The 27,661-nt window shown below is 41.0% G+C and overlaps 2 protein-coding genes and 1 long non-coding RNA gene across 6 annotated transcripts; all 3 read right to left on the reverse strand.

The window, feature by feature from the left end:
• Positions 1–435: 435 nt before the first annotated feature.
• LOC145447785 (uncharacterized) lies at positions 436–27,087 on the reverse strand. Of its 2 annotated transcripts, none has more exons than XM_080326057.1 (8): positions 26,569–27,087; positions 23,296–23,488; positions 22,948–23,086; positions 9,571–9,645; positions 9,361–9,504; positions 9,110–9,303; positions 7,186–7,493; positions 436–715 (listed from the first exon to the last, which is right to left on the reverse strand). In XM_080326057.1, exons 1-8 carry the CDS (start codon positions 26,913–26,915, stop codon positions 679–681), a joined length of 1,437 nt encoding a protein of 478 aa, XP_080182183.1. In that variant the 5' UTR covers positions 26,916–27,087; the 3' UTR covers positions 436–678. The 2 variants fall into 2 exon arrangements, with proteins under 2 accessions (XP_080182183.1, XP_080182182.1); XM_080326056.1 differs by lacking the exon at positions 436–715 and adding an exon at positions 2,433–5,129 and having other exon boundaries at positions 26,569–27,083.
• Positions 11,188–22,940, reverse strand: LOC145447794 (uncharacterized). Its single transcript, XR_013917706.1, has 3 exons — positions 22,046–22,940; positions 14,181–14,746; positions 11,188–12,925 (listed from the first exon to the last, which is right to left on the reverse strand). It is a non-coding gene; the product is annotated as an uncharacterized LOC145447794 (long non-coding RNA).
• On the reverse strand, positions 14,839–22,048 carry LOC145447776 (uncharacterized). Of its 3 annotated transcripts, none has more exons than XR_013917702.1 (2): positions 14,957–22,048; positions 14,839–14,888 (listed from the first exon to the last, which is right to left on the reverse strand). XR_013917702.1 is itself a non-coding variant. In XM_080326040.1 (2 exons), exon 2 carries the CDS (start codon positions 21,522–21,524, stop codon positions 15,345–15,347), a length of 6,180 nt encoding a protein of 2,059 aa, XP_080182166.1. In that variant the 5' UTR covers positions 21,525–21,725; positions 21,794–22,048; the 3' UTR covers positions 14,839–15,344. The 3 variants fall into 3 exon arrangements, 2 of the variants coding, with proteins under 2 accessions (XP_080182166.1, XP_080182168.1); XM_080326040.1 differs by having other exon boundaries at positions 14,839–21,725; positions 21,794–22,048; XM_080326042.1 differs by lacking the exon at positions 14,839–14,888 and having other exon boundaries at positions 15,860–16,039; positions 17,817–22,048.
• Positions 27,088–27,661: the final 574 nt, after the last annotated feature.

The raw sequence follows: 27,661 nt of genomic DNA on the forward strand, positions 1-27,661 counted from the left end.
AAAATATGACGTCACCAGCGCTGGTGACGTCATATTTTGTGATACGATTGTTGATATACAATGTTCTTTCCAATTCTCTACTAGTTGCTGACGATTACCCCTGACGAGTGTCAGCCGAAAATATTCGGGTTCATTTCAATATGAATATACTATTTAATTGTATATTGAAGTTCTGTACCTCCAAGAAGCTCTTCAAATCAGTAGCAGTAACCATTCAAATCAGTAACCAGAAATGCGAATAAATAATGTACAAAACCGAAACCTGTCAAAACGCATACAGTCTCCATAGTAACGGGCCTACGTCATACGGTGCCGGACGAATAGCCTGAGAAAATTATTCGTCCGGTACCGGACGAGTAGCCACTGCCTTTCTCAAAATCATAATAATTGTAAACTTCTCAATTTACATACTTATATCAATTAATAGGTAATACAACATCCATTGTAATAAAACATTCATTAAACTCGAAGACTTTTCGGGGGCCTCTTTTCAATAGTTATTGGCAAACTAACGGGATTTAAACGGATTCAAAAGTAAAACCAATAAGTCTCTTCTGTATTTGTGTTTGTGGTGAGCTCATCTGATTCATTCTGTCCACCAAGGTCTCAGTAGAAGAAACCGCGGGCATTTGTGACAATGCACTGTGTGGTGGTGATCTTCCATCTCCACCCTTTCTCCTAATCAACGTTCGTCAAAACTGCTGCGCATGGCGACCTGCGATATCGAATCGTTTCAATAACGTCATGTACCAGCGAACTGATGGTGTTGCCACTGGGTCTGTAATTCATACTGGCTGTAATCTCTGTGGGGTTTCACGGAAATATATTGTTTGTCAGTACATGGAAAACTGAATGGGATAGAACGGTAACTGCGTGGCCTGTCAATCATTTACGGTTGAATACCAATCAGTAAAGCCAGAATGTCTCGATTGTTTGCTGTTATTCTTCGGCTTACGTAGCAGCGTACAACGGGTCACTTAAGTGCTATTATCATTATCGTAAGTAACTTGTCTTGTCTAAAATACTTTGAATGTAATTATTGACAGTATGTGGCATCTTCTTTTACCTTTCTTTCAGTGTGTATTAGTATGTAATTAGCTATGCAATGTCCGTGGAGTCGGTGGATTTGTCCAATGCTAGGCGGCGAAAATGAGTCAATACGCTGCAATTTGTTTCAGAACATGCGATAAAAGATCGACTGACATTGCTGATACTATTCTGGTCACGGTTGAATCAGATAACTGTAGCTTCGAAATTTGTCAGGTGATGTTGTGCTTGCTGCTAAGATTCGGAAACAGCGAATATTCACACAAAGGTTTATTGAAATCACACATTCTGTAGCATATTTTTGGGGTTTAGCGATATACCAAGCAATTTTGAACGATGCGTCTGTAACGTCGTCGGCAATTTTAACAACGCCTTTACGGCTTGACACCTAGCTGGTTACGTTTTCTAAGATCAGGCGATATGTATAACTGCAGAAGAAACTATTGTGGTATCATTTTAAGCTACTACGCTGCAGTACGACAACTGTTCTTCGACAAATATGACACATTGGTTTTCCATTTATATCTGAGCAAGCAGATTCATTTCTCCACGCAGAGTTACGAATCCAATTTTTGCTGTTTAATTTCCCGTTCCTTGTTCTCGTTTCTGTTCAAACCATTCGCGGTGAGTGAAACACTCTTCAAAAAGCGTCCAGCCGAACACCGATTCAAAACAATACCAATCAACTCGAGCATCTACCAAGAAATCAGAACAAACCAAGGAATGAGTAATCAAATGAAACAGAGACGGTGCGATAATTTAGCTAAGTCGCTAAATCAATATGTACCATAACTGTCCCAGTAGTAATTGAGTTCATAACGAAAAACGTCGCGGACCGAAAAATAAACGTCTGCGGGTTGAAAACCCCCTGCCTAGGGCAAGTTGGGTGTCTGATTCCATAGACTACTCCAAGTCGCTTCGACAACTGCCTATCTTTTCATTGTATCGCATTTTTGTGATGTATGGAACTGATAAAATTGCTAATAAACCAATGATGATGATGATGATGTACCTTGATAACGTTATGTAGTGAATGACTTGTAAACTCCTTGGCACGGTGTAAGATGCACAGGAAGACAGTTAATAGGGCAGATAGAATGTGTTAATCAGAAAAAATATAAGAGAATATCAGAAACTACTAAGTGTCGAGAGCATAATAAGAATCAATATGACGTTCAACAAGAACTAAGTGCCGGTAGTGCTATGCAGATGAGTTAACAGTATAATACACACATGCAGGCTCGGCGCAGTGGAATAATAACTTATAGATCGTTATCTGTATTTCTATCTATTTAACTTGGACTACTTCGATTGGATATAGATAGAAATCGCTTAAAAAGACTAATATACGTTGCTACATTCTTGATTGATTCTTTTAATATAAGGAGGGAGGTTGTCGAGTTACTGCGCACATATAGTCGCCAGCTTCACTATAGCCTTTTTTAGTAACCAGCACGCCAAATTGAGAGGTGGGGTTGCGACCATAAAGAGTTTGGGAACCCCTGCTCTAGCTGCTAGCGATATAATTGAACACCATCCTGTATTGATGGATCAAAAGTGATCGGAGTTGGCATAAGCTGGTCGGATATTAGATATACATACCAATTACTATCCAATTTATGATGCTATTCGAACATGTAGCATTGTAGCCTAAATACTATACACATTGCACAGCACTATAGCATACTAGAAACTACAAAGGACACTGGCGTCGATGTTCAACTTGATAGCGACGTGCAGTCAGTAACTATATGAAATTAATTTAGACTAGTCACGCTAACGATAATAATGACAGTTGCTTCACCCGATGTATGGCTGTTACGTAAGCCGTAGTATCACGGCAAACCACCGAAAATTCGGGGTTGATTGATCGTTATCTACTGATTGTTATTCAACCGTAAATGATTGACAGGCCACGCAGTTACCGTTCTATCCCATTCAGTTTTCCATGGTCAGTACGAAGCGACCATTGACGTACTATCGCACCGTGGATGACGCCTTTGCCATTTTCAATAACGAGGCCTAATGTGATTCGTTTGTGAACGCACTGAATGACCTTCACCCGCCTTTGCTATTGACAAGGAAAAGGACAATTCGTTATCGCTTTTGGGTGTCTGTCTATCGTACTGAACAGTACTCGTAAATAACGAACTGAAAAAGCTCCCAGTACTAACAACTGCGGTATAAAGTATTGCACGACGTATAGGCCTACGTTGTAATATTCATGACAATACAGTGTAGTACTGAAGTATCTGGAATACGAAATACGAAAATCATTCAAGACAATACGTTTTATGCAAAATATATCTATTCTGACGTTCTGCATGCAACTTAGATACCGGAGAATGAAATGCCACGCCAGAAAAATCCATGATTATGCTTTTCATGAGATCCGGAGAACAGGAAAACTGAATATCGCACCGTTTCGCAATCTCATGCGGCGATCAAGTGCGACGGCCAGCCATACTCCCTAATATAGTCTGATATTCCTGCACGGAGCGAAGTAATAGATCAGTGATTCCCAACCAGGGGGGAATTACCAACCATGGGAAATCTTGCATCTGTCGGGGAAATAGGGCATAAAGATTCTCAAGGAAGGTAAGCCTGGACTCACCACACTTCTTAATTATGGCAGAACTGAAAAGTATGAAAATAGTCCGTTCCAGATGTAAAGTCCTTTTGCCTGATATGATGCTAGAACTATTTTTAAATGCTTTTTGAAATATTCCGTTCTCGTAAAAATTTATCCGCCCTCTGATTTGATAAATGTGATGTTCGCGACACGATTTTGTTGTGTCCGCGACAACCTCTCGGCCAAATCGCTAATAAGCGGGAAAAATTCATCACAACGAGGCCGATACAGTAAAAGTGTTTATATATTGCTTTAAGTCAACATCTTCCCGATCGAGAACAAACATGCCAAATTAATCGATTTAACTCAATGTCATCAAATGCGATTGCTTTTCGGTTAGTTTGATCGTAAAATATACATACCAAATTTACCGCAATGTTACAACAACAGAAAGTGACGACCTATTTAAAATAATTTACCTTTCCAGCTAGACAACAGTACACTGAGTGATAAACAATTGAAACGGAAGTGGCCTGCGGTCCGCATCCGAAATAGTCTGAGCATATCTGCGCCTTGCTTTAGACTCTAAAGTTTAGAGCCAAGGCGCATACTTTGATTTTTTTGCCATCAATGCCTGCGCGGGAGAGACGACCTTTTTTAGTCATTGGACTGCATTTTTAGGGGGATTTCGCCCCAAATATCGGCCGAAGGAGTCCACTAGATGAAAAGGGTTGTGAACCACTTTAATAGGTGGTTTGAAATAGATAACATGTTTGTCCATCTAAATTGAAAATGATATGCATACTTTGGTGATTAATCCGATTTTTGTATTGCGCGAAGAAATTCTATAGGTTGAAGATATTCTATCACAAGTACTTTTCAACTCTTACCCAAAGACACGGTAAATATCAAATTCTCGGTAAACTTAGTAACAAGTTAACAATCCAACTAAGCAAACGACGTCAACGACGGAAAATATGGTCCTAATTTCAATGGGCAAGATGGCACATAGCTTTTACGCTGTTTTACAGACGGTGCCGCATGTATGATAGCCTATGAACGTTGGTCTAATGAAATTCACTCGTGGGCCAAGCTGAAAATAAAAATCTTGCATAGTACAGGATTCAGTTGTCGCATTCATACCAGTGGACGTAAAATAGCCAAGTACACATGCACGTCTATATTAAATTCCGGCGGTGCAATACGCATTCTACTCGCTAACAGTGTGTAAGTCTGTCAGTAGCAGTTCAGTTCTGCAGCATCAGTAGACCTTATCACTCAACTTTCTTCTTTCCGCATTTGATCACTTTGCATCATCCTAATAACATAATCCGTATTTGGGGTGTCAGTTTTTGTTTTCGCTTTATTATTTAAAAATCGATATTGTTTCACGTTGCCTGACCACGTGCTTTGTCTCGACCACATGAAAGAGTAGCTGTCCACGCAAATGTCCATTTCCAGCTGGGAAATTGTATCGGAGAGTTGTTTTGGAATTGTCAGGGGGCAGTTTCTGAAATTTTAAGTGTGTCGTTGAATAATTTTGCCTTAACTCACCGAGCAATCTGCAAGCACGGTAGGGATGGTGTGAACCTCTGAAAGATTCAGGTTCGCGTGAGCGCGAACCTTTTTGAAAGGTTCTGTGTGAACGCGAACGTGAACCTCATGACGTCACGTGACATCATATTGCTAATTCCAACCCTCCATTTCAGTGAAGTGAAATATATTAATGTACACGATACCTAGCGACGACTCGGGCGACATAATGCAAAAATTTTGAAGTACATACTGACTTTTTAAACGTCGTCATGTGTACTGGCGCAATCAAATGATATAATATAGTCCCATAAAATCAATATCTTCCGTCGCTTTGCCAACAATTTCGACGAGGACTTGCAAGGGAATATATGCTTACGCCATGACGGTCCAGGCCAGACCGGGCAATGTATTCAGCGTCTGAGTGTTGATACGTTGATATTGCGCAGAGTGTAAAACGGATTTTACCCCTTTAACAAGCTATACAGCGGTAGCCAACACGGGCAACTCCCCAATCGCTCGGATTTGATTTTTATGATACAATAAACCTATGAAATCGAGATGGACCCCGTGCGCTTGCTAGATTTTTAGCATCAGACAACAATATCAATTTCATTAATTGGTTGACTAAGCGTCATTAGCTGACTACCTGTAGCGTATATTTCGCTCTTGATGTTGTGTGATTTCGGGTCAAGCTTACAGCTGAGAGTCACTAAATATTCACAAACAGAAAACTGGATATTTCGAGCAAACTTTGTAACAAATCAGGTAAAATATTTGAGATTGCTATGGTGCATGCTCGTTTAGTGTTACTTTTTTATGCTGCCAGCGACATGCGTGGAGTGGCCCGCAGTTGAAATACAATAAGTTTCAACCAAATATGTTATAATGACGTGGTAATTGTAATATATGAAAAAGGTTCACAGTGCAGAACCTACCAAGGTTCGTTTGTGAACGTGAACCTCTAAATTTCCGAGGTTCACACACAGAACGCGAACGTGAACCACGCGTTCACACCATCCCTAAGGCGCGGGTTCAACCCGCATTGACGACTGTCACATACAAAACCATCCACAAAATTCATATCACCGTAGGCCCAAGCATTAGAAAATGAGTTGGGCTGCCCCAGGGAGGGCACCCCGCGTGAAACTTAGCGAAACTATCAGGCAAATCTCTGATCCGCTGTGGTAACCCTGAGTGGGAACGTGTGACAAAAAAAAGTTGAATGGTTTCGCCAATTTTGTCACTGTTTGTGTTGAGCATGGTTTGCGAGGTTTCATTTCGCCCGCGGCATTGCAATGCGTGGAATTACATGCGATAGAATGAACGCATTTGGCACTGATTGTATGGTTGTGATAATCAGCTAGAAACCAATTTTACCTCACGCATTTAAAAGTGTTGGTATAATCAGGAGGCGCAGTCAAGGGCGCAATCTGCCGTTACTGCTTCAAATATTTGATATGTATATTATGACATCATTCATGCCACTGTGTCACAACGGATATAGTCCTACCGATAGTCATCCCGTCATGTCATTATTTAAAACAAATTCCTATTCCACAAAAAAAACATTCATTCTGCTAGCTACGCCTAATAGCATATTCGTCGGAAATATATTAAACTCTCTACTAACACTCCAGTAACTATAGTATTGTTGAGATTTCCAAGACATATTCAAACTACTACGAGTGGAAGCACAAAGTGAAAGGTCTGAAGTGGTTGCACTAAGTAGTTGGGCGGAGGGGTCGCATGCCTTTTAACAGATAGGGGACCATACTTTCGAAATTATAATAACATGTATTATCACGACTGACACTACGACACTACAAATAGATGAAATATTCGGGTTCATTTCAATATGAATATACTATTCAATTGTATATTGAAGTTCTGTACCTCCAAGAAGCTCTTCGAATATTGTAATAATGTAAGGCTTATACAACTATTAGATAAAAGAGGATATTAACTTTGAATGCATTCTTAGTGTACAAACTGTACAATGTACATCAAAACTGAAATATCACATCACTCACCGATATTCGCGGAGCACAAACCCTTTCAACTGCGTTGATGTGACGATTGCCGGAATTGGTAAGTCGTCGGGGAGTGTCCGTCTCGCAAAATCCTCATTCGAGAATAAACCCACGATTTCCAGCGTGAAATTGGCCAATGCTGCTGGAGCCGCTACATAGACCGATTCTATCTTCGCTTTGAAGCGACGGTCCAATTCAGATATTCTTGACAAAATCGCAGTTGCGATGGCCGATGAGTTGGAGGCCTGTCGCACTGATTCACAAAATTCTTGCCGAACCCCGTTCTTGCAGATGTATCCCATGAAATCCTGCGAAGGAAAGAATCCTGTTTTGGCGATTTTATCACGATACGACTGTATTTACCGCTGGTGAGATAGGAGGTGTCTATACGTATTCGACATTGTTGTCGTGTGCATCAGCCTGGCATTTCCTTTCCGAGACTATGATTCAACTGCATGTGAAATTTCTAGCGGCGATATAGTTGCCATTTCATGATTTTTTTAAAACGGTAAATGAATTGAAGCAGACCGCCATTGCTATATATATATAAAGGATACCCACCATACTTTAAACCGAAATCGTGTATTTAACCGCAACCATGCATAGCGTATGGTGCAAATCAATTAATGGCACTAGCTATTGCCAGAGGTGGTCGAAGTAGTCAAGAAATCTATTCAAGTAGAAGTAGAAGTAGCGACTCAAAAATCTACTCGAGTATGAGGAGAAATAGTACTTTTAAAAGTAAACTAAACTACTTGAACTAAAAGTAGAATTGGTTGGCTTTACATCTACTCAAGTAAATAAGTAATTTGTTTTGAAAACGGTTATGACACGTTCGCATGGACTGTCAAAAGCTGAGAGTTGAGCAATGTGAAAGGTGCAGAGAGCTTGATTCATGTTGATACATCCCAGGAGGTATAAATTTTCCACAGCATAAGCATTCGTCCCCATCATAGGATGCAATTGACAGTATTGTTATGGAAATGCGATAATAATCTTTTGTTTACTCGAACACTCCGTATTAGAAAATGTCATGACATGGCGCTGTCCCCCGTATTACAACGCCAGTAGTTTAGTAGAAGAGTAACAAGGAGAAGTTGTATCGGATACAGTGTTAACACTTTTCACGATTAGTATGAGTTAATAAAAAGATATGGCGAATCGTAAAAATGCTATATACTGTAATTTGCTTTTATGCTTCAACAAGTATGTTCTCCAGACGAAGGAACTGGAACTATAGTTAGAATTCAAAGTATTGATACTACGAATTAAAAGAGAAATACAAATACTACTTTTGTAAAGCGGAAAATGTATCCTCAGTCTGTCTTTTTAATCGGATGATTATGCTACTTCTACTTGACAAACTGAAAATCGCGAAAGTAAGTAAGTAGATCTCAAAATATTACGTAATAGACAGAAGTAGCGAGAAATTGGGATTACTTGAGTAAGTAGCGCAAGTAGTAGAAAGCTACTTGAGTAGTTCGAAAAAGTTGAAGTACTTCGTTACTGACCACCTCTGTCTATTTCTCTACAGTACCGAGTTTAGCTTTTACACCCATTCAAATGGGTGAATACGAGTCAAATACACCAATTATTATGTATATATGTCCTAGGGAGGCAGTGGATCTGTTTTCGTGAACAACACCAAGAAGTCACAGAATTGTGACACTCGCAAAGAAAACTGATTGGGCTACACCCCTGAGATATATCTCCAAAACTATAGGTGCATTTGAGTCGTTTCCGTTTCTGGTGATAGCCTGATATGCACCCTACGCTATGGTGCCTACGCTATGGTGTAAATCTGATAGATACACGAGCCCGTATTTTCCACCGATGTATTTGCATAGTGCACTAGCGATTGTACCCGCGATCATCATGTAGTTTTAGGCCTAATACACGATACAAATATATCCACTCTACTCACATCGGTGTCGTATCTCCAATGAAATGCAAGGTAATTTCCTCCCGCCGCAGTCAGGTATGTATGCTGAAACTTCTTGGACCAAACGCCGACAGCCTCCGGCGCACACGTGTTCAGCAGTACCTCTGAGAACAACTTCCATCCATCGTCGGCAGTAAAATGTCGCAGATCCACGCGTTCGCTGGCTTTGCTCGTGGCTGAAACGGAGCCGGATCACGGGAATTTTTGCGACCTGAGAAGCGACACGCACTTACTGATTTTCGATTGCGGGAAGCCGTATTGTCTGAACGGGAACCAGTGCAGAGCGCATTTCGCATTTGATGCGTAGTTAGACCTTGCGTCGGACACTTTTGATGAGGGTGCCGATTGCGGATGAACCGGCAAGTTTGGTTGGTTGTCTGAAAGCGGAGTTAGCAAACGTTGTAGGCGTGTTGCAGTTCACAGTTAAGAGACGCTTGTTATACCTTTATCGACGATATTATAAATCCAACTCTTGCCCCACTTGCTCTTTGGCCACCATCGTCGGTTACGTAAAGAATCTGCGAAGTAAGGAGAGATGGTGAAAGTAGTTTGCGTTGCTAATCTAGTAGAAGTAAAAGTCAAGCCGGAAATTTCCAGTCAATTACAAGTAGCAGTAGCAATTCCCAAAAAATGTCAAAACTGCTTCAAGTGGAAGTAGGGAATGTCAGGTCAAAAAGTAATGAAATAGTGTCAAAACGTAGATTGTGAACAACATTTCTAAATTTAAAGTGCATACTGCCGAAATGGCAAGATGTATCTATAGTCTATACCAGTGGTTACCAACCTTTTTCGACTCATCGCCCCCTTTTCAAACTCCACACCGATCATCGCCCCCCAAATATTAGGAACCGAAAAATGGCCATACAGACTGAAATCACCGGCGAGAGGACTTAGAAAAAAGGTCCACTTTATGGCTCGACCTCGAAATTACACTTTTCCAGCTAGATTTTGGTGAGTTGACTAACAAAAAAGGTTATTTCTCCGACTTGATTCCCAAAGGACCGTAACAGCACTTAGTCAGCCCCCCCCAATACGTTGGTCTTGTCCCCCATCTCCATACGGCGATAAAGCAAACTTCTGCACCCCTCAGACCAACCCCCTGGTACCTCTATACCGCTACTTCTCAACACAAATTGTTAGACGGCTTAATTCGCGCGAAGCGCGAAAAATTTCTATCATTCATGATTGCGTCGGTCAATATGATCCGGAATTGCATATGTATTGCTGTCAATTTTTTTATCCTCTCTCTGCTCATGTATTAAGATTTACCGGTAAAACTGAGTAAGGTGTCTTGGAAAATGCATGGCCCGTAAATAATAATTGAACAAATGAACATATTCGGGCGGACCCGTGGGTATAATGAGTTCGTTAAGTAATGACATTTCGTGGCCTGTCTGCTATGTCGAAAGATATTCAAATCGCCCATACGTACTAAACTAAACGACGCACACGATTTCCAATTATTATTTCTGCACTGGCAATTATTTTTTTCTCTGCGAGATGGCATTTTGTTGTGGGGTTCCGATTGCCAGGACAGAAACATTTGGCGCCAGCCATTTAGGCGCCTATGGACAATTAAATATATATGTATATCGTATATATATCGAAGTCGGTCAGCATAAAGTCAGTCCTTTTTCGCCAAGATTTTCTCGTTCTGGCACACTTTTCGGAGTCGCATGTTACATGGCCTGAAACTACATACGTCTTGGTGCGTCATGGTGTGTTAATGGCTGACGCCGAGATGCCCATTTCTATAACTCATGCGTATTATTTCTTGGAGGAAGGGTATCCAATAAGCAAGAAATATGTGACCACGAAATGGTGCGTAGCGCGAGAATTTCTTGAAAAAGTTGCCTAAATTTCCAAAATAAATAATGTTAATTCACGAAAAAATTTTGGGCCTCCTTCGAGCTCGGGCCCCCATCCCAATTGGGGGTTTGGGTGTGGCAATTACGGTCATGGACGCCAATATAGCCATTTCAACGCGCCATTGTCCCCCTATCGCCCCCTTCGTCCGTTTTCGCCCCCCTATCTCCCCCTTGGCTATTCTCGCCCCCCTGGACCGACAAATCGCCCCCTGGGGGGCAATATCGCCCACGTTGGGAACCATTGGTCTATACCGTAAACGTTGCTAACGTAAAATGACTATAACGACATTAGAAATGGGTACAACCTTCGAACAGATACTCTGTTACCGTGCAACACGGGCTATTTCAGGCGGTTCACATTGTAACCCGAGAAATGGTTGTGTTGGTGAGCCTTAGAGCTCAATAGTGACTTTAGCGGTTATCTGTATAGTACTTATGAAAATCTGTGAACTATATTGTTACCAAAAAATTCCTTCACCAATATCTTTGTTAGGGTGTGTAATAACGTCTGTTAAAATGTTGAAGTTCAACTCTTGTGGGAAACTTCCAAAAGAAGCTGTTAAATTTGACGAATTAAAAAAAAATTAAAAAATTAAAAAATGTATATTTATCGCCTATAAGTAACTTGACGGGTTTAATATTGGTTTTCCATAATTCTCCATTGATTTTAAACACTTATATTTCACTACAGGCTCTGGTTTGTGAAAAACGCCACACCCACTTCTATATGTATGCGCAAAATAGACTTTATTTCACAAGTTATGTTTACTGAAGTGTTATTTCTCATGCACAATGTCAGACATTTCAACAGAGATTGTCTAAGCCTTCTTCAGACTCAACATCATCGTGACTGCAGTTTTGCAGGTAACGCCTTTACATACTCCACAGGGCGAAATACACATGACCCCATTCTTCTTGCAGTTGCATCTTGTTGCAATCTTTTTGACAATTACAGCTTGTGAACTGCAATAGCTCATCAGGTGCCATGGGTTCCAGCACTGGATCTGGCTCATACCCATATACGCCGATTGTCCATCCGTAATCGCTGAGGTTCAGAGACATGTTCTGTAAAAGAATCAAATCCCGGGTCTGCAGGTGCGCGCGGAGTGAACGTTGTGCATCTGCACCTTCTATTAGGGGTATAGTGTCTCTGGTTTGATCACTCCTGCCGCTGTCTTCCTTGAGAACATGTAGTATCTTTTGGTGAGCTGCTGTGACCATCAAAGACCACAATGACATTATGAAAGCAACAGCCCAGATACTGCACGTATCTCAGGTTATTCCTGACAATTGCCGGTTATGTCTGACGTTGTTCCCACTTCACCATGTAGGCCTACAGAAGCCATTCGCCATCAATTACAAGGGTACAGCATGGCTGGTTAGTCAAGTCAAGTTGATCAGTTCAGGCCTTCATGGTTGCATTTGAAAATTCTGCCTTGTTCATCTTCTGATCTTTGTTGCTGGACAGCGACAACGGGAAAGGAGTGAACTCGTACTGTAAGTTTGTATCAACTGCCATAATCCGCTGGGTGAAGATGATCAGTCGGTTGTACAACTTCAATTAGTTAATGTGAATGTTTTACTTGTTGACCTTAGGACATTTTCTTAGCGATGACAGGGCTTTCCCCTTGGATATGACAACCATGGCCGACGTCACTGACTTTCCATCCAGGTTGATCTGCATGGCCATCCTAACTTCAGCTTCCCCTCGGCATTTCGACTACGTCATCACCCGTACTTGTGAATCCAGTTCAAGAATACACGATCAACCCCTTTTCTTTATCGTTGACGAATGGCTTCATTTCCTCTAACCATTTTAGGTTCAATGGCCCCTGCATCTCGCTTCATCTGTGTCTGGTAAGGTCTCTGTGAACGGGTACATGTCTACTGACGTCCTCCTCTATTCTCCGGTTGACATCTGACAGATGACCTAGAGCAGGGGTTCTCAACTTTCCTTGCGTAACGGGCCGCATTTTAACAGCAAAAAGCGCTGCGGGCCGCAGAACATTATTACCGTATATTTGTGGACTATACTATTATATTTAGGCTAATATAGCCCAGCATTTAGTTTGTATGCATTCTACAGCATAATGGACAGCGTTCGTAAGCTTTCAGTTGCTGTTTCTAGTGATTGTGTCATCTTCCGACGGAACAAGTAAATCCCTTCATGAAGCGTGCATTGCATTCGTTCCCAAGTCGGTATGTGCACCTTCAAACCCTTGCACCAGAGAACTGAACTCTCTGTTTCAATGCGTGAGCGAGCAAGTATAAAACTACGGTAACTTTTTCTTTACAGAGGCCATTGTCACTTTGGGCTCTCAGTGATATGAGAAGAAATCTCATGTCCGGGGTAATTTCTGAGCAAACCAATCAACCATTCTCCTTTCCTTCCATGGCTGATGCCCTGCACCAATAGTTACAGAAGTCAGCTTTGTTAGGTTGATGTTGTTTGCTAGTCCGCTCTCCCCACGTTTGCCCAGCCAGCATTACGTGTACAAATATATCCACTCTGATAGAATACCCCAATACAATTAGCGTTGCAATGTCCGTAGACTTTGTCCAATGCTAGGTTAAAGTAGTCTACGGGGCAACGTGTTTCAAAGCATGCGACAAAAGATCAACTGACATTGCTGTTACTCTTCTTGTCACGGTTGAATCAGACAACTGCAGCTTCGAAATTTGTTAGGTGAAGTTGTCCTTGCTGCTAAATTCCGGAAACAGCGGCGATTCGCACAGTATAGTAACGTTTTGTTGCAGAAACACCTTTTCTAACCTATTTCATGGGTTTAGCGATATACCAAGCAATTTTGAACCATGCGTTTTTAACGTCGTCGGCAATCTCAACAATGCCTCAAAATATGGATTGCTTAGCCTGAGACCTAGCTAGCAACGCTTTTTTCTAAGATCAGGTGATATGTGTAACTCGAGATGGAGCTGTCCGAAGACCTATTCAGAAAAATAAGAATCTAAACTCGACCATATCATGAAACCAGAAAACATGAATGAGAATAAATCAAACGAAACACAGACGGAGCGATAAGAGAGCTTTAGTAGCTAAATTGATACCGTATGCAACAATACTCTGCCGGTAGTAATTGCGATCATATTGAAAGATCTCGTGGGCCACAGAAAAAGCCTCTACGGGCCGCATGCGGCCCGCGGGCCGCGGGTTGAGAACCCCTGACCTAGAGTGAGCACCCAACATCTGTGGCCTTAAAAGCAGTTGCTCATGCTTCCTCTGCTCAGCTCACCAATATGGTTCTCGTGGGCGGTTGGACAGACAGACGTTCTAGTGGTTCTCAAACTGAGGGGGTGTGAAAGCATCTGAGGGGAGGCGCGAAGCCGCTTGAGAGAAATGATTTTTATTGAACTTCGGAATGAGTTGAATTCATGCTGAAACTTCCAAGTTTCACCAATGGCAATTATCCTAATGAGGCCGATATTTCGATTTCACGTGTCATTATTCCGCCCTACCACCCAAACACTGATAATAGATTTTGAGTGATGCCGAACCTTGCGCTAATAAAAAAATGTCCCCGAATGAATAGTAACTGGTAAATGCGTGTAGCTGTCATTGGTTGTTGAATTAGGTTATGATCAGATAGGTTTGAGCTAAGCTCTAGTGGGGTAATAGAAGGAGTTAAAATATCCGTGTGTTGCAGCGACGTGCTATCATTACACGTGGCTATGTTTAATAAAGTATGAAACTGGAATTCCGTATTTGTGAAGTGTCTCAACAGCCATAATATACCTCCCATACTGTAACCGCGAAAGAGGGGTGGAATCTTCCACGTACACACAATGGATATATAACTGTCCTATCCAACACCCCAAGATGACGCGTTTCTGCCTGCTTCGTTGGATTTTATTTTACACAGACGAAAAACGGTTTTCTGAAAGCATTAATACACAGCGAATTAACACAAATTGTTTAGTACCGGATAAATCAATATATACTTACTTGACGGTGTTTCCTTGAGGACAGTTACAAATTTCGAATCAGACTATTCATAATAATTATTTTAGGATCTATAAAAATTGCGATGTAAATACGATTGAATAAGATTGATAGTCAAAATATTAGCAACTGATACAAAGCAGGCAACGAGGGCGAAACTGAACAGCGATCAGATACATAACAGTTACGTCACACAGACTGTACAAAGTTTATTGAACCGTGATGTTTATGGCTCTTGAAGTCTGAAATCGCGACTTCATCCTGGCCCTTTAAAAATTGAAAATTTGAATTTATGCAAGTTTGGCAATTTTTACACAGCTGCAAATGCACAATGAAAGCACAAAGAAACGAAAGGTTACAATACTCAAAAAACTGTAACAAATTTCAGCTCTCAACAGTCACGAGCTTCACAGAGAAGCACCAATTTGTTTATGGGTCGTTTCAAAATATTCGTTTTGGTAAAGACTCTCACGCTTCTCACCAACCCAGACTTGTCAGGTAGGGTTTCAATCACACGACCTAGCAACCACATGTTACGAGGTAGGTTTTGATCCAGCACAAGCACAACATCACCTACAGTGATATTTCTTTTCTTTTCATTCCATTTTTGGCGAATCTGAAGTAGTGGAAGGTATTGTTTCTTCCACCTTGTCCAAAAAAGATCAGCCAAGTACTGGACTTGTCTCCATCTTTTTCTGGAGTAAACATCTTTGACATTGAACACACCAGGTGGTAGCATGGGTTTATCTTTCAACAACAATAGACTGTTGGGGGTTATTGGGGTCAAATCATGTGGATCACTAGACACAGTTGAAATGGGGCGATTATTCATAATTGATTCACATTCGCACATCAATGTTAATAGCGATTCATCAGACAAAATTTGTTCATCACACAAAGCACCCAAAATCTTTCGCACTGTACGAATTTGTCTTTCAAATACACCACCATGATTGGATGCACAAGGGGTCTGAAAGAACCAAGTTATTTGTTTTTGCACCAAAAAATCTTGTATTTTTGTTTGATTCCAAGTTAAAATGTTTTGCCTCAACTCTTTCTCACCAGATGTGAAGTTGCTGCCATTATCTGACCGTATCAAACTGATTTGTCCACGGCGTGCAATGCAGCGACGCAGTGCCATAATGAAAGAATCAGTGTCCAAACTATTCGCAATTTCAATATGGACAGCGCGAGTGGTTAGGCAAGTGAACAAAACGCCATATCGTTTCAATTCAGATCTACCACGCTTTACCAAAAACGGACCAAAACAGTCAACCGCAACTGCGTGGAACGGCGGATCATTCGGAGTTAATCTATCAGATGGTAGATCAGACATTTGTTGAGATTCTGGTTTTCGTTGACGTTTCCTACATGAGACACAATTTTTCAGAACGGATCGTACTTTGGAATTGATTGTGACAATCCAAAATCTTTCTCTGACTTGGGCTATAACATATTCCCGGCCACTGTGGCCACATGAAACATGAGCATCTCGAATGACCAATTCTGCAATTGGACTCGTTTTTGGAATGATTATCGGATGTTTTGAGTCGTAACCAATAGGAGCATTTTGATTTCTGCCTCCAACCCGGAGGGTCCCATTATCCAGAAATGGTAGCAATTTGTAGATCGGGCTGGATCTTTTGATTTGTTCATCAGTCTTCAGTCTTTCTATTTCTTCAGAGAAGTGCTTTGTTTGCTCATGACGTATAAGCATTTTTTCAGCAGCTTTAACTTCGGTTAAAGTCAATGCCTTGTTTGTCAGCTTTGCATTTGGTTGTTTGTTTCTCGCTTTGGCAAGAAGATTATTTTTGAAGCGCAAGACCCATGCGAGCACCCTTTTCAGTCGAGTCCAGCTTGAGATCTTGGAGATGAGTTCATCAAGAACAGAATTTGGAGTGGTAATTGTAAGAAAACACAATTTGTTTGGCTTTTTGATTTCTGGGTCATCACAAGACAACTCCTCTAGAAATGTTGGTTGTTGAGGCCACTCCGAAGAATCTTTCCACAAGAATTCTGGACCGAATTTCCACATGTCGCAAGTCAAGAATTCAGAAACAGTCTGGCCCCGAGAAGCAATATCAGCAGGGTTTTGTTTTGAAGGTACATATCTCCAGTCTGATGATTCTGAAGACTCTTTGATCATATTGATTCTGTTCGCAACAAAGGTTTTGAAAGCTTTGTCTTTGTTTGTGAGATATCGCAAAACAGTTGTGCTATCAGTCCAGAAGTATGAATCGTCAATAGGCAGGTCCAGCTCTTTTAGCAGAAATTTGTTATTACTGGCAGATATTGTTGCAGCGCACAACTCCATTCTCGGAATGGTAGAACCTTTGATGGGGGCGAGTCTTGTTTTTCCACAGACAAAAGAACAGTGAATCTCCCCTGCATCATTCACATATCTCAGATAAGATACTGCACCATAGCACAACTCGGAGGCATCTGAGAAGTGGTGAAGTTCGATTCTTGTCACCTGTCCAAACTTTGACGGTTTGAAACATCTTGGAATCGTAAAGTTTTCAAGCTTCTGTAGTTGAGATAACCAGTCGCACCAAATCTTTCTGGCTTCTTCAGGTAACGGGTCATCCCAATTGTAACTATTTTTGCATAAGTGCTGCATCAATACCTTCATTGGTTGCACTATAGTTTGCGCCATTCCCAGCGGATCAAAAATTGAGTTCACGATACTCAGAATTCCTCTTCTGGTACAAGGTTTGTGTTTTTCTTTGACGCGGAAGCACCAGGAATCATCTTCTATATTCCACGCAAGCCCCAATGTCTTCTCCATCGGTAGCTCATCAGTTAACAAGTCAATATTTTTCAGGTTTTTGGCTCTGTTTGATTCCGGTATTGCTGCCAGTACTTCTCTGCAATTGCTTGCCCATTTTGTCAGTTCAAATCCACCTTTGCTTAGCAGAGAGCTGACATCTTCCACACGACGAATTGCAGCAGGAGTATCCTCACAGGAATCAAGAAAATCATCAACGTAGAAGTTCTTTTGAACCGCATTTATGACATCAATGTCATAGGCATTTTTGTTGTCTTCAGCGACAGTTCGTAGAGCAAAGTTGGCACAGCTAGGGCTGCTCACAGTCCCAAATAAAAACACAGTCATGCGGTACGTTTCAAGTTGTTGGTTTGGGTCATTATCCTTCCACCACAGGAAGCGTAACAGGTCTCTATCAGACTCATCAACCTTAACCTGGTGAAACATTGATCGAACATCACCTTGGATCGCAACTTCATTTCTGCGAAAGCGCGATAAAACACCAACAAGGTTGTTTGTTAGGTCTGGCCCCTGTAACAGAAGGTCGTTCAACGCCAGGTTATTGAATTTCGCAGATGCATCGAAAACAACGCGGATAGTCTTCTTTTCAGGGTGATACACACCGTGATGGCTCAGGTACCAGGTTTTACCAACTGGCCCATCATTGTGAACCTTCTCGGCATATCCATTTGTGATCATGTCAGACATGAAAACTTTGTATTCATCGAAGAACTTTGGATCCTTTTGGAATCTTTTCTGCAGATAATTGATTCTTTGTTTTGCTTGATGTTTGTTGTCGGGCAGTGTTAAATCCGGATGTTTCAATGGTAATTCCATTTGGTAGTGCCCGTTCGAGTCAAGTAGGATTGTCGATGACACCTTTTCCATAAATAGTTTATCATTTACAGAGAGTTCAGTTTTGTCATTTGCTATGGAATTGACATCATCGTGACACATCCTGCACAAAGGGTTTGGATTGGTTTGAATGAAATAGGAGTGAGGTTTGAAAGGTTCGGATTGTTTTGGGCATGTAAACATCCATCCGATGGCACTTTTCACTGCGAAGTAATCCTCAGGTCCATATATAGTTTCCAGAGGCTTATGAATTTTGGGGTTGTTTTTACCAATCAGCAGACCGATGTCTCCAGAAAGATCTGGGATTGGAATGTCTTCAAATTGTTGAAATTGATGTACATCACTTTGTGTTGGCCGCAGGTCGTTGTCCAGAGCGATTTTCTCTGTAGATATCAGTGACTTCAGAGGTACGTATTCTGATCCCTCGTAATCAGAAATCTCTAAACCACGAACAATGGTTGACCTCTTGGTATTTTTAGATGGTTCGATTGTTTGGAAAGTTACGTTTCGCTCGGGCCCAGCGAGACCGAGTAGTTTCAACAGTTCTTCAGATATGAATGAACAATTGCTTGCATTATCAATCAATGCCAAGGTGACGATGTACTTGTCAGTGCCAACGATCCGTAGTCTTGCCAGAACTACATTCAAAGTCACACATTCATCATCATCATATTCATTGTCATCGCAGGAAGCACTGAAGAAAGAGGTAGCTTCTTTTGAATCAGAAATTTTGCCTTGGCCTTCAATTTGTTCATTTGCCGAATCCAAGGTTTTGTTAGCAACCTCTTTTATCTTTTCTTCAGGTGGGTGAAGAAGTGTTGTATGATTGCCTTTGCAACCAGGCCTTATACAAGCTTGAATGCGTTTGCATGCTTTTCCGAAGTGTCCCGACTTTAGACACTTGAAGCAGAGCCCTTTGGTTTTGACGAATTCAATGCGATCAGGATACTGCATTTTGCGGAACTGGGTACATTGATTCAAGAAATGCTTTTCGTTGCACATGAAGCAAAGTTCCAATGTTGGAGTCACAACTTGTGTGCTGAATGATGCCTTTGGCTTGCCAGCTTTGAATACACCCGTAACTTGCTTCTTGGATATTTCATGATTAGGGTTGGTATATTTACTAGTGATTTCTCTAATTTTCTGGCGAACATAGTCATTTACATGCTCAACAGTCAGTTCGGTTTTCAGGTCAAAAGTGACCTCCGCCACTAAGGTTCTCCAACCAGGCTGCCAAGAAGGGGGAAGTCTCTCGGCAATTTGTTCAACCATGGAGCGTGAAACATCACAAATTCTTCCAAATTTGGTTAACTTATTTGTGCAGGCGGTTAACGATGCATGAAATAAGAGGAGAGAATCGTTGTCACCTTCTACGAGTTTCGAGCCATTTATAACAGTGTTTATGTAGCGGTCACTTATTTGGAACGGTTGACCAAAATTGTCTCTCAATACTGCAAGAGCTTCATCAAAGCAGTTTTCCATATCCTCACAAGCTTTAACAAAAGTATTGGCAATACCACGGGTATATTGCAAAAGATGCATCAACTTCTGCTTTTGCGACCATGGTTGACGATTCAAAGTAGCATTTATCATTTCCTTGAATGTATCAAATTCAATTGGGTCGCCACTAAAACATTTTGGTTCCAACTTTAATGGAACAATTTGATCACTGGGTTTAACCTGGTGAATGACATACGGATTCTCACATTGAATTAAGTTTGTCGGTTGGTTAGGCTTTACATTGAGATCAGAGTTTGCAGTTGTTTGAACTGCGCAGCCTGCTGTTGCTGCCTGATTTGAATAAGCTGGCACAAAGGGTTGTACGCTACCAGATGCAAAGGAACTAGGCACATTAGGAGTTATTCGTGTATCAATCATGGGAGGTGCTACAATAAGGCAACTATTTTTGGCATCAATTACAGGCGATTGATTTTTGGGTGCAATGCATGCGTTCAAACGAGCAGTCACACAATTACTGTTAGATCTTTCACGCACACATACATTCTCATTTAGGCCTACAACATTAGACATTTGGCGAGAACTGTGAGACATGCTATTAAAAGGAATAGCCACACCTGCGTATGAAGTATTTGAAGATATCGGTGGAGTGACATTTGTAGACGCTTCAGCAGTTGAAGTTATTACATTGTTCGTAGGTTGAATAGTAGCACTTGCTTGCTGTAGTTGTTCTGGAACATTGCTTATTTGAGGAGCCAGGCTCCTGTTTTCAGATGGCTGCAGTTCTGCCGCTGTCAGTTGAGGTGAACTTTGCGTTGATACACCTCGTCTAGTGAGTTCTAGTTCTAGTTCACATGTATTTTGCAAATGTTCTCGTCTTACACGGCGAGCTGTTTCGTCAGCATTTTGCTGCATCCTTTGTTTAATCATTTCACATTGTTGATTTTGCCGTCTTTGTAGTTCTTGTTCTTCTTCCTCCAACTTCCTTTGTTCTTCCTCCAACTTCCTCTTTTCTTCGTCTAGTTTCTTTCGTAGATCTTCTGCTAACTTCTTTTTTTGTTCTTGTAGATTGGCTCGGGCCAAAGCAGTTTGATTTTGAATTGATTGTATTTCAGTGTTCAATGAAGCCTGAATATCTTCAATATCCTGTTTTGCTCGTGCAGAGCTTATTTCTTGCAGTTTCCGGTGATAATTTACGACATTTTCAACATTCATTCCACTATAGCGAGATTTAGTTGAATGATTTGATGTAGAAGTACCGGTACCTGTTGATGACCGATGACTTGAACTTGATTTGCTTGAACTTTTTGCTTTCAAGTATTTGTGCTCTAAAGCCTTTGACATGGATCTTGTTTGAACTGATGATTTTGATCTGGCACCATGAGACCTTGAAGACTTTGGTTTGTCTTTTGTTTTGGTGACTTTGTTGTCTTCTTCGCATCTCGGCGTCACATCCAGATCAGGATCTTTGGTTTGGTTGTTGAAATCCATGACAATAACAGTTGAGTTTTTCTTTGTTGATTGGTGCACTTGTTGAGTGGAATCGTCAAAAAACTTTATGTAACCGCGAAAGAGGGGTGGAATCTTCCACGTACACACAATGGATATATAACTGTCCTATCCAACACCCCAAGATGACGCGTTTCTGCCTGCTTCGTTGGATTTTATTTTACACAGACGAAAAACGGTTTTCTGAAAGCATTAATACACAGCGAATTAACACAAATTGTTTAGTACCGGATAAATCAATATATACTTACTTGACGGTGTTTCCTTGAGGACAGTTACAAATTTCGAATCAGACTATTCATAATAATTATTTTAGGATCTATAAAAATTGCGATGTAAATACGATTGAATAAGATTGATAGTCAAAATATTAGCAACTGATACAAAGCAGGCAACGAGGGCGAAACTGAACAGCGATCAGATACATAACAGTTACGTCACACAGACTGTACAAAGTTTATTGAACCGTGATGTTTATGGCTCTTGAAGTCTGAAATCGCGACTTCACATACCACCAAACAATGCATTGGGAATGCAAACATTCTGCTTGCTATGTTTAATATTTTTCGATGTGACGATAAGCGAGGGAGCGAAATTTTTGACTATCATCTAGGGGCGTGCGGAAATAAGTTTGAGAACCACTGATGATGGCCTGCAGGTGTCAAGCATCTCGGTAACAATGCAGGACAAATTCCCATTGTGGTCTGCGAGTCACTCAGTCATGATAAAGACCTTGGGCATTTCTGCCAAGTAGTGGTACTCCACCCGAAGTGCAGGTGTTCTTTCCGTTTTTGCGAATCGATAGAACGTTTCTTCAAACCTTCGCTCAAATCCTCGCACTACTGGTTCGGTGTGTCTGGCTCCCATTTCCCCATCAGCCGCCTTTTCCATGAAGGACTTCATGTCACCAGGCTCATCCTCAGTTAAGGCAATTTTTTCGATAGATAGCTGCATCGATGGGGTGAGCCGGATTGCGTTGTCAAAACATCCTCCATCCATGATGTGGCTGGCTGTTGGGCTTCCAGCATAGATCAACTGGATCACATCTAGTAGCCCTAAATCTTCCATGATATTACCAATTGATCCCAGATAAGATTACAATAGGTGGAAACCACCCAACCTTGGAATGACTGGTAAATTTGCCTGCTTTATTATATAGCCTATACAACCCTCAGCCGAATCGGAATATCGACGTTCACTATACCGACCCCAGCGCGCTGTGTGCAGTCACTTCATAATCACGGCGCGGATTTTCGCACGCTGTCTGAAGACGCTAACATGCCCGCATATCTGTCGGTATAGATTTCCAAACGACGTATGAAGTGATACAAAGTATACCTTAGACTTGGCAATTCGGATTTTGGCAGTTTTTCCTATAGTATTATACCAAATTACATACACGTACCGTTTCTGGTGTAACCCTTTTCACCGTATATGTATTCTGATATTGCTCGAATCTCTTCGTCCCCGACCCCGTCGATTAGTTTAACTCCGGAAAGTCCGGTTTGCATGTAAACTCTCATCAGTAGCGCAATCTCCTTCCGCTGAAGAAATCGAAATGGGAACATTGGCAGATTGTACCAAAATGAAATTAGCCTAAGTAAGGTTTGGTGTAGTCGCGCGGTTAAAAATTCTTTCTCATCTCTCTTTCTCTCCCTCTCTCTCACCCGTCGAAACATTTGTAACGCGAAATCAGCCAAGGACAACACTGAAATCAAACCTTCTATATTTTAAACATCTAATTCAGACTTACCCCGACGTTGAAATATTTGTCGGCGAAGATCGTGTCGATCCTGGAGCGGCATAGCCTTACCGCTTCTCGCAGAGTTATGACTGACAGTAATCCTCGCAGTTTCGCTATGTTGATCCGGTGTTCCGCAGGAACGGCTTTCAGGTAGAACTTATTGTCAATTGAGTGCTCGTAAAACACAGGAATCACAAGCGTTCTGAGAATAAAGAGGAGCCCTCATAGCAGACTTTGACAACTAGATAATGTTGATTGTGTAATTAGAGTAATTAGAGCGAAACGCCGGAAATCTAATTCCAATCCAATTCGTAAAATGTTCCTTTGCTCTAATTTTAATTCTAATCTAATTACTAGTTTTCCTGAGTATGCTATAGGAGAACTGTACAGTGCAAAACGAGTCAAGCTTGATGTACAAACATTCGCCATTTTCATGCTGATGGTAAAGAACTCTGATTTGATACGAACTGAACTTAATTCAATCTCCAAGTTTTCGTGTAGTTAATAATTCTGATAATTCGAATCTAAGTTATAAAAACCGCGTAGCTATATTTCTAAGTCTAGTTGAATTTGGAAAACACTGTGTAGCTATAATGCTAATTCTAATCTAATTCGGAAAAGCTGAAAATGTTTTAGTTGTCCCACTCTATATCATAGTATTGACAATGAAGTTTCCATCGGTCTAGTCCCTCGATACCAAATTTTTACTTCATATGACGTTTTAGCTGGTTTTGTTTTATCTTGTATGGCTTATGTGCAACTCAGTGTATGATCTGTCATGTCACCGATTTAAGCGCATAATCTCCAACTTAAGGGAAAGTCGTACATCCGCTCCATAATTGTTCATGCCTATTATACTACCATTCGTTGGCAGGGAATTGGTACGGCGCGATAAAATTTATCCTAATTCGTAACACGATTTATTTTCTTGCCGGACTGGTACGTTATTATAAAATATCGCACCGTACTTTCGTATCTTTATCGTACCATGCAATACATTATACGCATTTCGGATGAACGAGCACATTGGTCACGGTACAGCAACACGGCAGCAAAATAACGAATGGATATTCAATTTTCGCTCCCAATGCATCAATTAAAAGTAAAAATGAGCACGAACACATGTTGACGGAACAAGGGTCCCACTGCAAATCATTCGCGAGTGGAATATGCGACTTAATCCAACTTATAATCAATATACTAGGGATGGTGTGAACGTGAGGTTCATGTTCGCGTTCTGTTCTGTGTGTGAACCTCAGAAATTTAGAGGTTCACGTTCGCAAACGAACGTTGGCAGGTTCTGCAGTGTGAACCCTTTTCACATATTACAATTTTCACTTCATTATAACATCTTTGGTTGAAATTTATTGCATTTCAACTGCGGGCCACTATATGAATGGCGCTGGCAGCATAAAAAAATTAACACGAAACGAGCATGCACCTTGACAACCTCAAAAATTTTACTTGCTTTGTTACAATAGTTTGCTCGAATATTGAGTGACTTTTTGCTGGGAGCTTGACCCGCAATCACACAATATCAAGGGCGAATACGCTACAGTCATGTGGCTAGTCAGCGAATGGTGCTTATTCAACCAATCAATGAAGTTGATATCGTTGTCTGATACAAAAAATCTAGCAGGGGTACGGGGTCAATATTGATTTCATATGTTTATTGTATCATAAAAAACCAAATCCGTGCGTGGCTGTATAACTTGTTAATGGGGTAATATCGCTAACACGTATAGAAACCCGTTTTACACTCTGCTCAATATCAACGTAGCAATACTCAGACGCCGAATACATAGTCCGGTCTGGTCTAGACCGTTAAGACCTAAGCTTATATTCCCTTGCAAGTCGTCGTCGAAATTGTTGGCAAAGCGACGGAAGTTATTGATTTTATGGGATTATTATATCATTTGATTGCCCCAGTTGATACATTTGACGACGTTTAATACGTCAATATGTACTTCAGCATTATGTGGCCCGAGTCGTCGCTATAGGTATCGCGTAAATTAATATAGGCTATCACTTCACTGATATGTAGGGTTGGAATTAGCAATGTGACGTCACGTGACGTCATGAGGTTCACGTTCGCGTTCACACAGGACCTTTCAAAAAACTTCGCTTTCACACGAACCTGAAACTTTCAGAGGTTCACACCATCCCTACAATATGTCCTCAGAGCGGTGATATGCATATCTCCCGAAAATATAAATTCGGATCAAATTCTTTTTACAAAGCACTTCAAATGAGTTTACTACATTGCCAATAAAAAAATCGACTTCGAATGAAAATGCTCTACCGCAGGTATATGCATGTGGAATAGCATATCTCTTTTTAGAATAGTTTCTAACGTACATCCTTCTACAAATACACCTCGAAGGAGTTTTCAGTGTTGTCGATATACTGTAAAAGAATAAACAAACTGCCTATGCCGTCCTATGACAACAGTTGTTCTATGCGGTGGCGCAGTCAGCAACGTAGACTGTATTATTTCACTTCTGCATCATAATACTGATTGACATTTCCAAATCCCTAGCAAGAAGTCCGAAAAGTTACGCTGCGGTACCATAAAAATATCGTAATTTCGCATCGTACCAATGTCTTGTTCGAAGCAAGATCGCGCTACTATTCTAGGATTTGCCGAAACAACGATCAACCGTTATCGCTAATCATAATATGGAGTTCATAGCCTTAGTTCTTAGAGTTCATCGAATATAGGAGTTCCAAAGTGACAATAGTTTACTATGAATTAATTAGCAATGGAAATGACATAATTGTTGTAGCCCCAAGGTACCAGAATGCTTTTGTTCACTGTTGCCGCTCCTCGCATATTTTATACGCTTAAAGGTGTGTGAGACGTAACTATATACAATTATACATGACAGTGCCCCGATCTCGACTTGCTATTGTATATAATCTGTTGCACTTTATTAAATCATATTATTGTGGCTACAACCATCTGCATCAACCACGTATTACTTCAGTGTTCATGTTCATAATGCGGAAACGCGGACAGCCGTCTACCATAATGTGTTACGCATATTTAAAACTATTTGCTTATTCAGTATTGGCTATGTATAGTCATATGGACCTCCAATTTTGTTCCCTTCTTGTGTTTTACGGTCGGTCGTGGAATAACGTTACTTGATTTCTTAGTCGTAGTCGTTAGACCCGTGCACTAGATACAATATACTGAATGCTCAGTAACGTAATATTGAAATATCATGTCACCATTGCGCGTATACACTAGATGATATTATTACCGAACTATTATATTACCTGTTGAGAATCAAGGACAAAAGAACACTCTGGTGGAACCCCATCATTTGATTGTTAGGTCCACCGAGAAGAGTTGGTATTAGAAATTTATTCCGGTCCAATTCGTATTTGGGTTTTACTGTACTGGTCCAGTCAACTTCGGCATCCATGCATTTGTCGAGTTCCAAATTTGACTGTCCAACACTTGACTCTGTTGGGATCCATGGCGATTTGGATCTTTCGTAGGATTTAGGCAGAGTGATCGTTGATTTCATTTGGTGTCTACAAACGATAAAGTCTAGCGTCGTCAACACGAAGTAGGTCGCGGCAAATAGAATTCCCCCTAAGATCGGCCGCATATACTTCATCTCTTTCGTATATCAAGCTTCGAAAACATTGGGTCTTCTAATTGTCGAAAGCATCTGGTCTTCTAAATTACAATCTAGTTTCAAATCCGCCACAAATCCATTCTTCTTCTCCTCAGTTCTATCCTTGGAAACGGTCGCGATTGACATCTGAATTTCAAGTATGAAACTCAGGATTGCGAGTTTTAGGCCTAAGGCGGTATAAGCGGAGATAAAGATATCCCGGCGGAAAGAAGGAGTATTCAAACGTAATCCCGTTGTTCTGGTATAGAAACACATATAGTTACTTTGCAATGAAATTTAGACAATTTGCTGCAATTGCCTGAAGTTGTTTACGAATAACTTCTTTAGTATTTTCACGACTCACCCCGAATGGCTAACAACATAGAGAGTTTCAAGCCATGCTAGAAAAAATGCAATGGAGTCCTTTTGGCAACTTATAGATTTCGATTTACTAATTGCCGTTTAGTGTTTCTCGACGTGCATGAAGGTCATTTTTGGCATTTAGATATTTGGCGTGAATACACCAGCAGTTTCCCTCCCATGAGTTTACATATGATAATGCCGCACATCAGAATTCTGGTAAAACTGCCCCGTTAATTCTAAGCATACGGCACTGGATTAAACCATGACATCTGTTCAATGAGCTCGTGATTCAGTAGATGAGACAGAAGGGACGCGTTACGGAATTGAAATGCATTATGGTTCGTCTTATGTAGAGTCCGTGTTAAGCCAGCAGACACCAAAAT

Source organism: Botryllus schlosseri, chromosome 10, assembly GCF_051294905.1.
Source record: "Botryllus schlosseri isolate E-star chromosome 10, Bs_hap1, whole genome shotgun sequence".
Lineage (NCBI taxonomy): Eukaryota > Metazoa > Chordata > Ascidiacea > Stolidobranchia > Styelidae > Botryllus > Botryllus schlosseri.

What these genes read in the sequence shown, in the direction of transcription:
- LOC145447776 (XM_080326040.1), bottom strand. Translation starts at nt 21,524, where the DNA reads ATGGATTTCAACAACCAAACCAAAGATCCTGATCTGGATGTGACGCCG.
- LOC145447785 (XM_080326056.1), bottom strand. Translation starts at nt 26,915, where the DNA reads ATGAAGTATATGCGGCCGATCTTAGGGGGAATTCTATTTGCCGCGACC. An exon ending in AAAGGGTTACACCAGAAACG is followed by an intron (nt 9,646 to 22,947) that starts GTACGTGTATGT and finishes CTTACTTCGCAG; the next exon opens with ATTCTTTACGTAACCGACGA. An exon ending in ATTGGAGATACGACACCGAT is followed by an intron (nt 7,494 to 9,109) that starts GTGAGTAGAGTG and finishes TTTCCTTCGCAG; the next exon opens with GATTTCATGGGATACATCTG.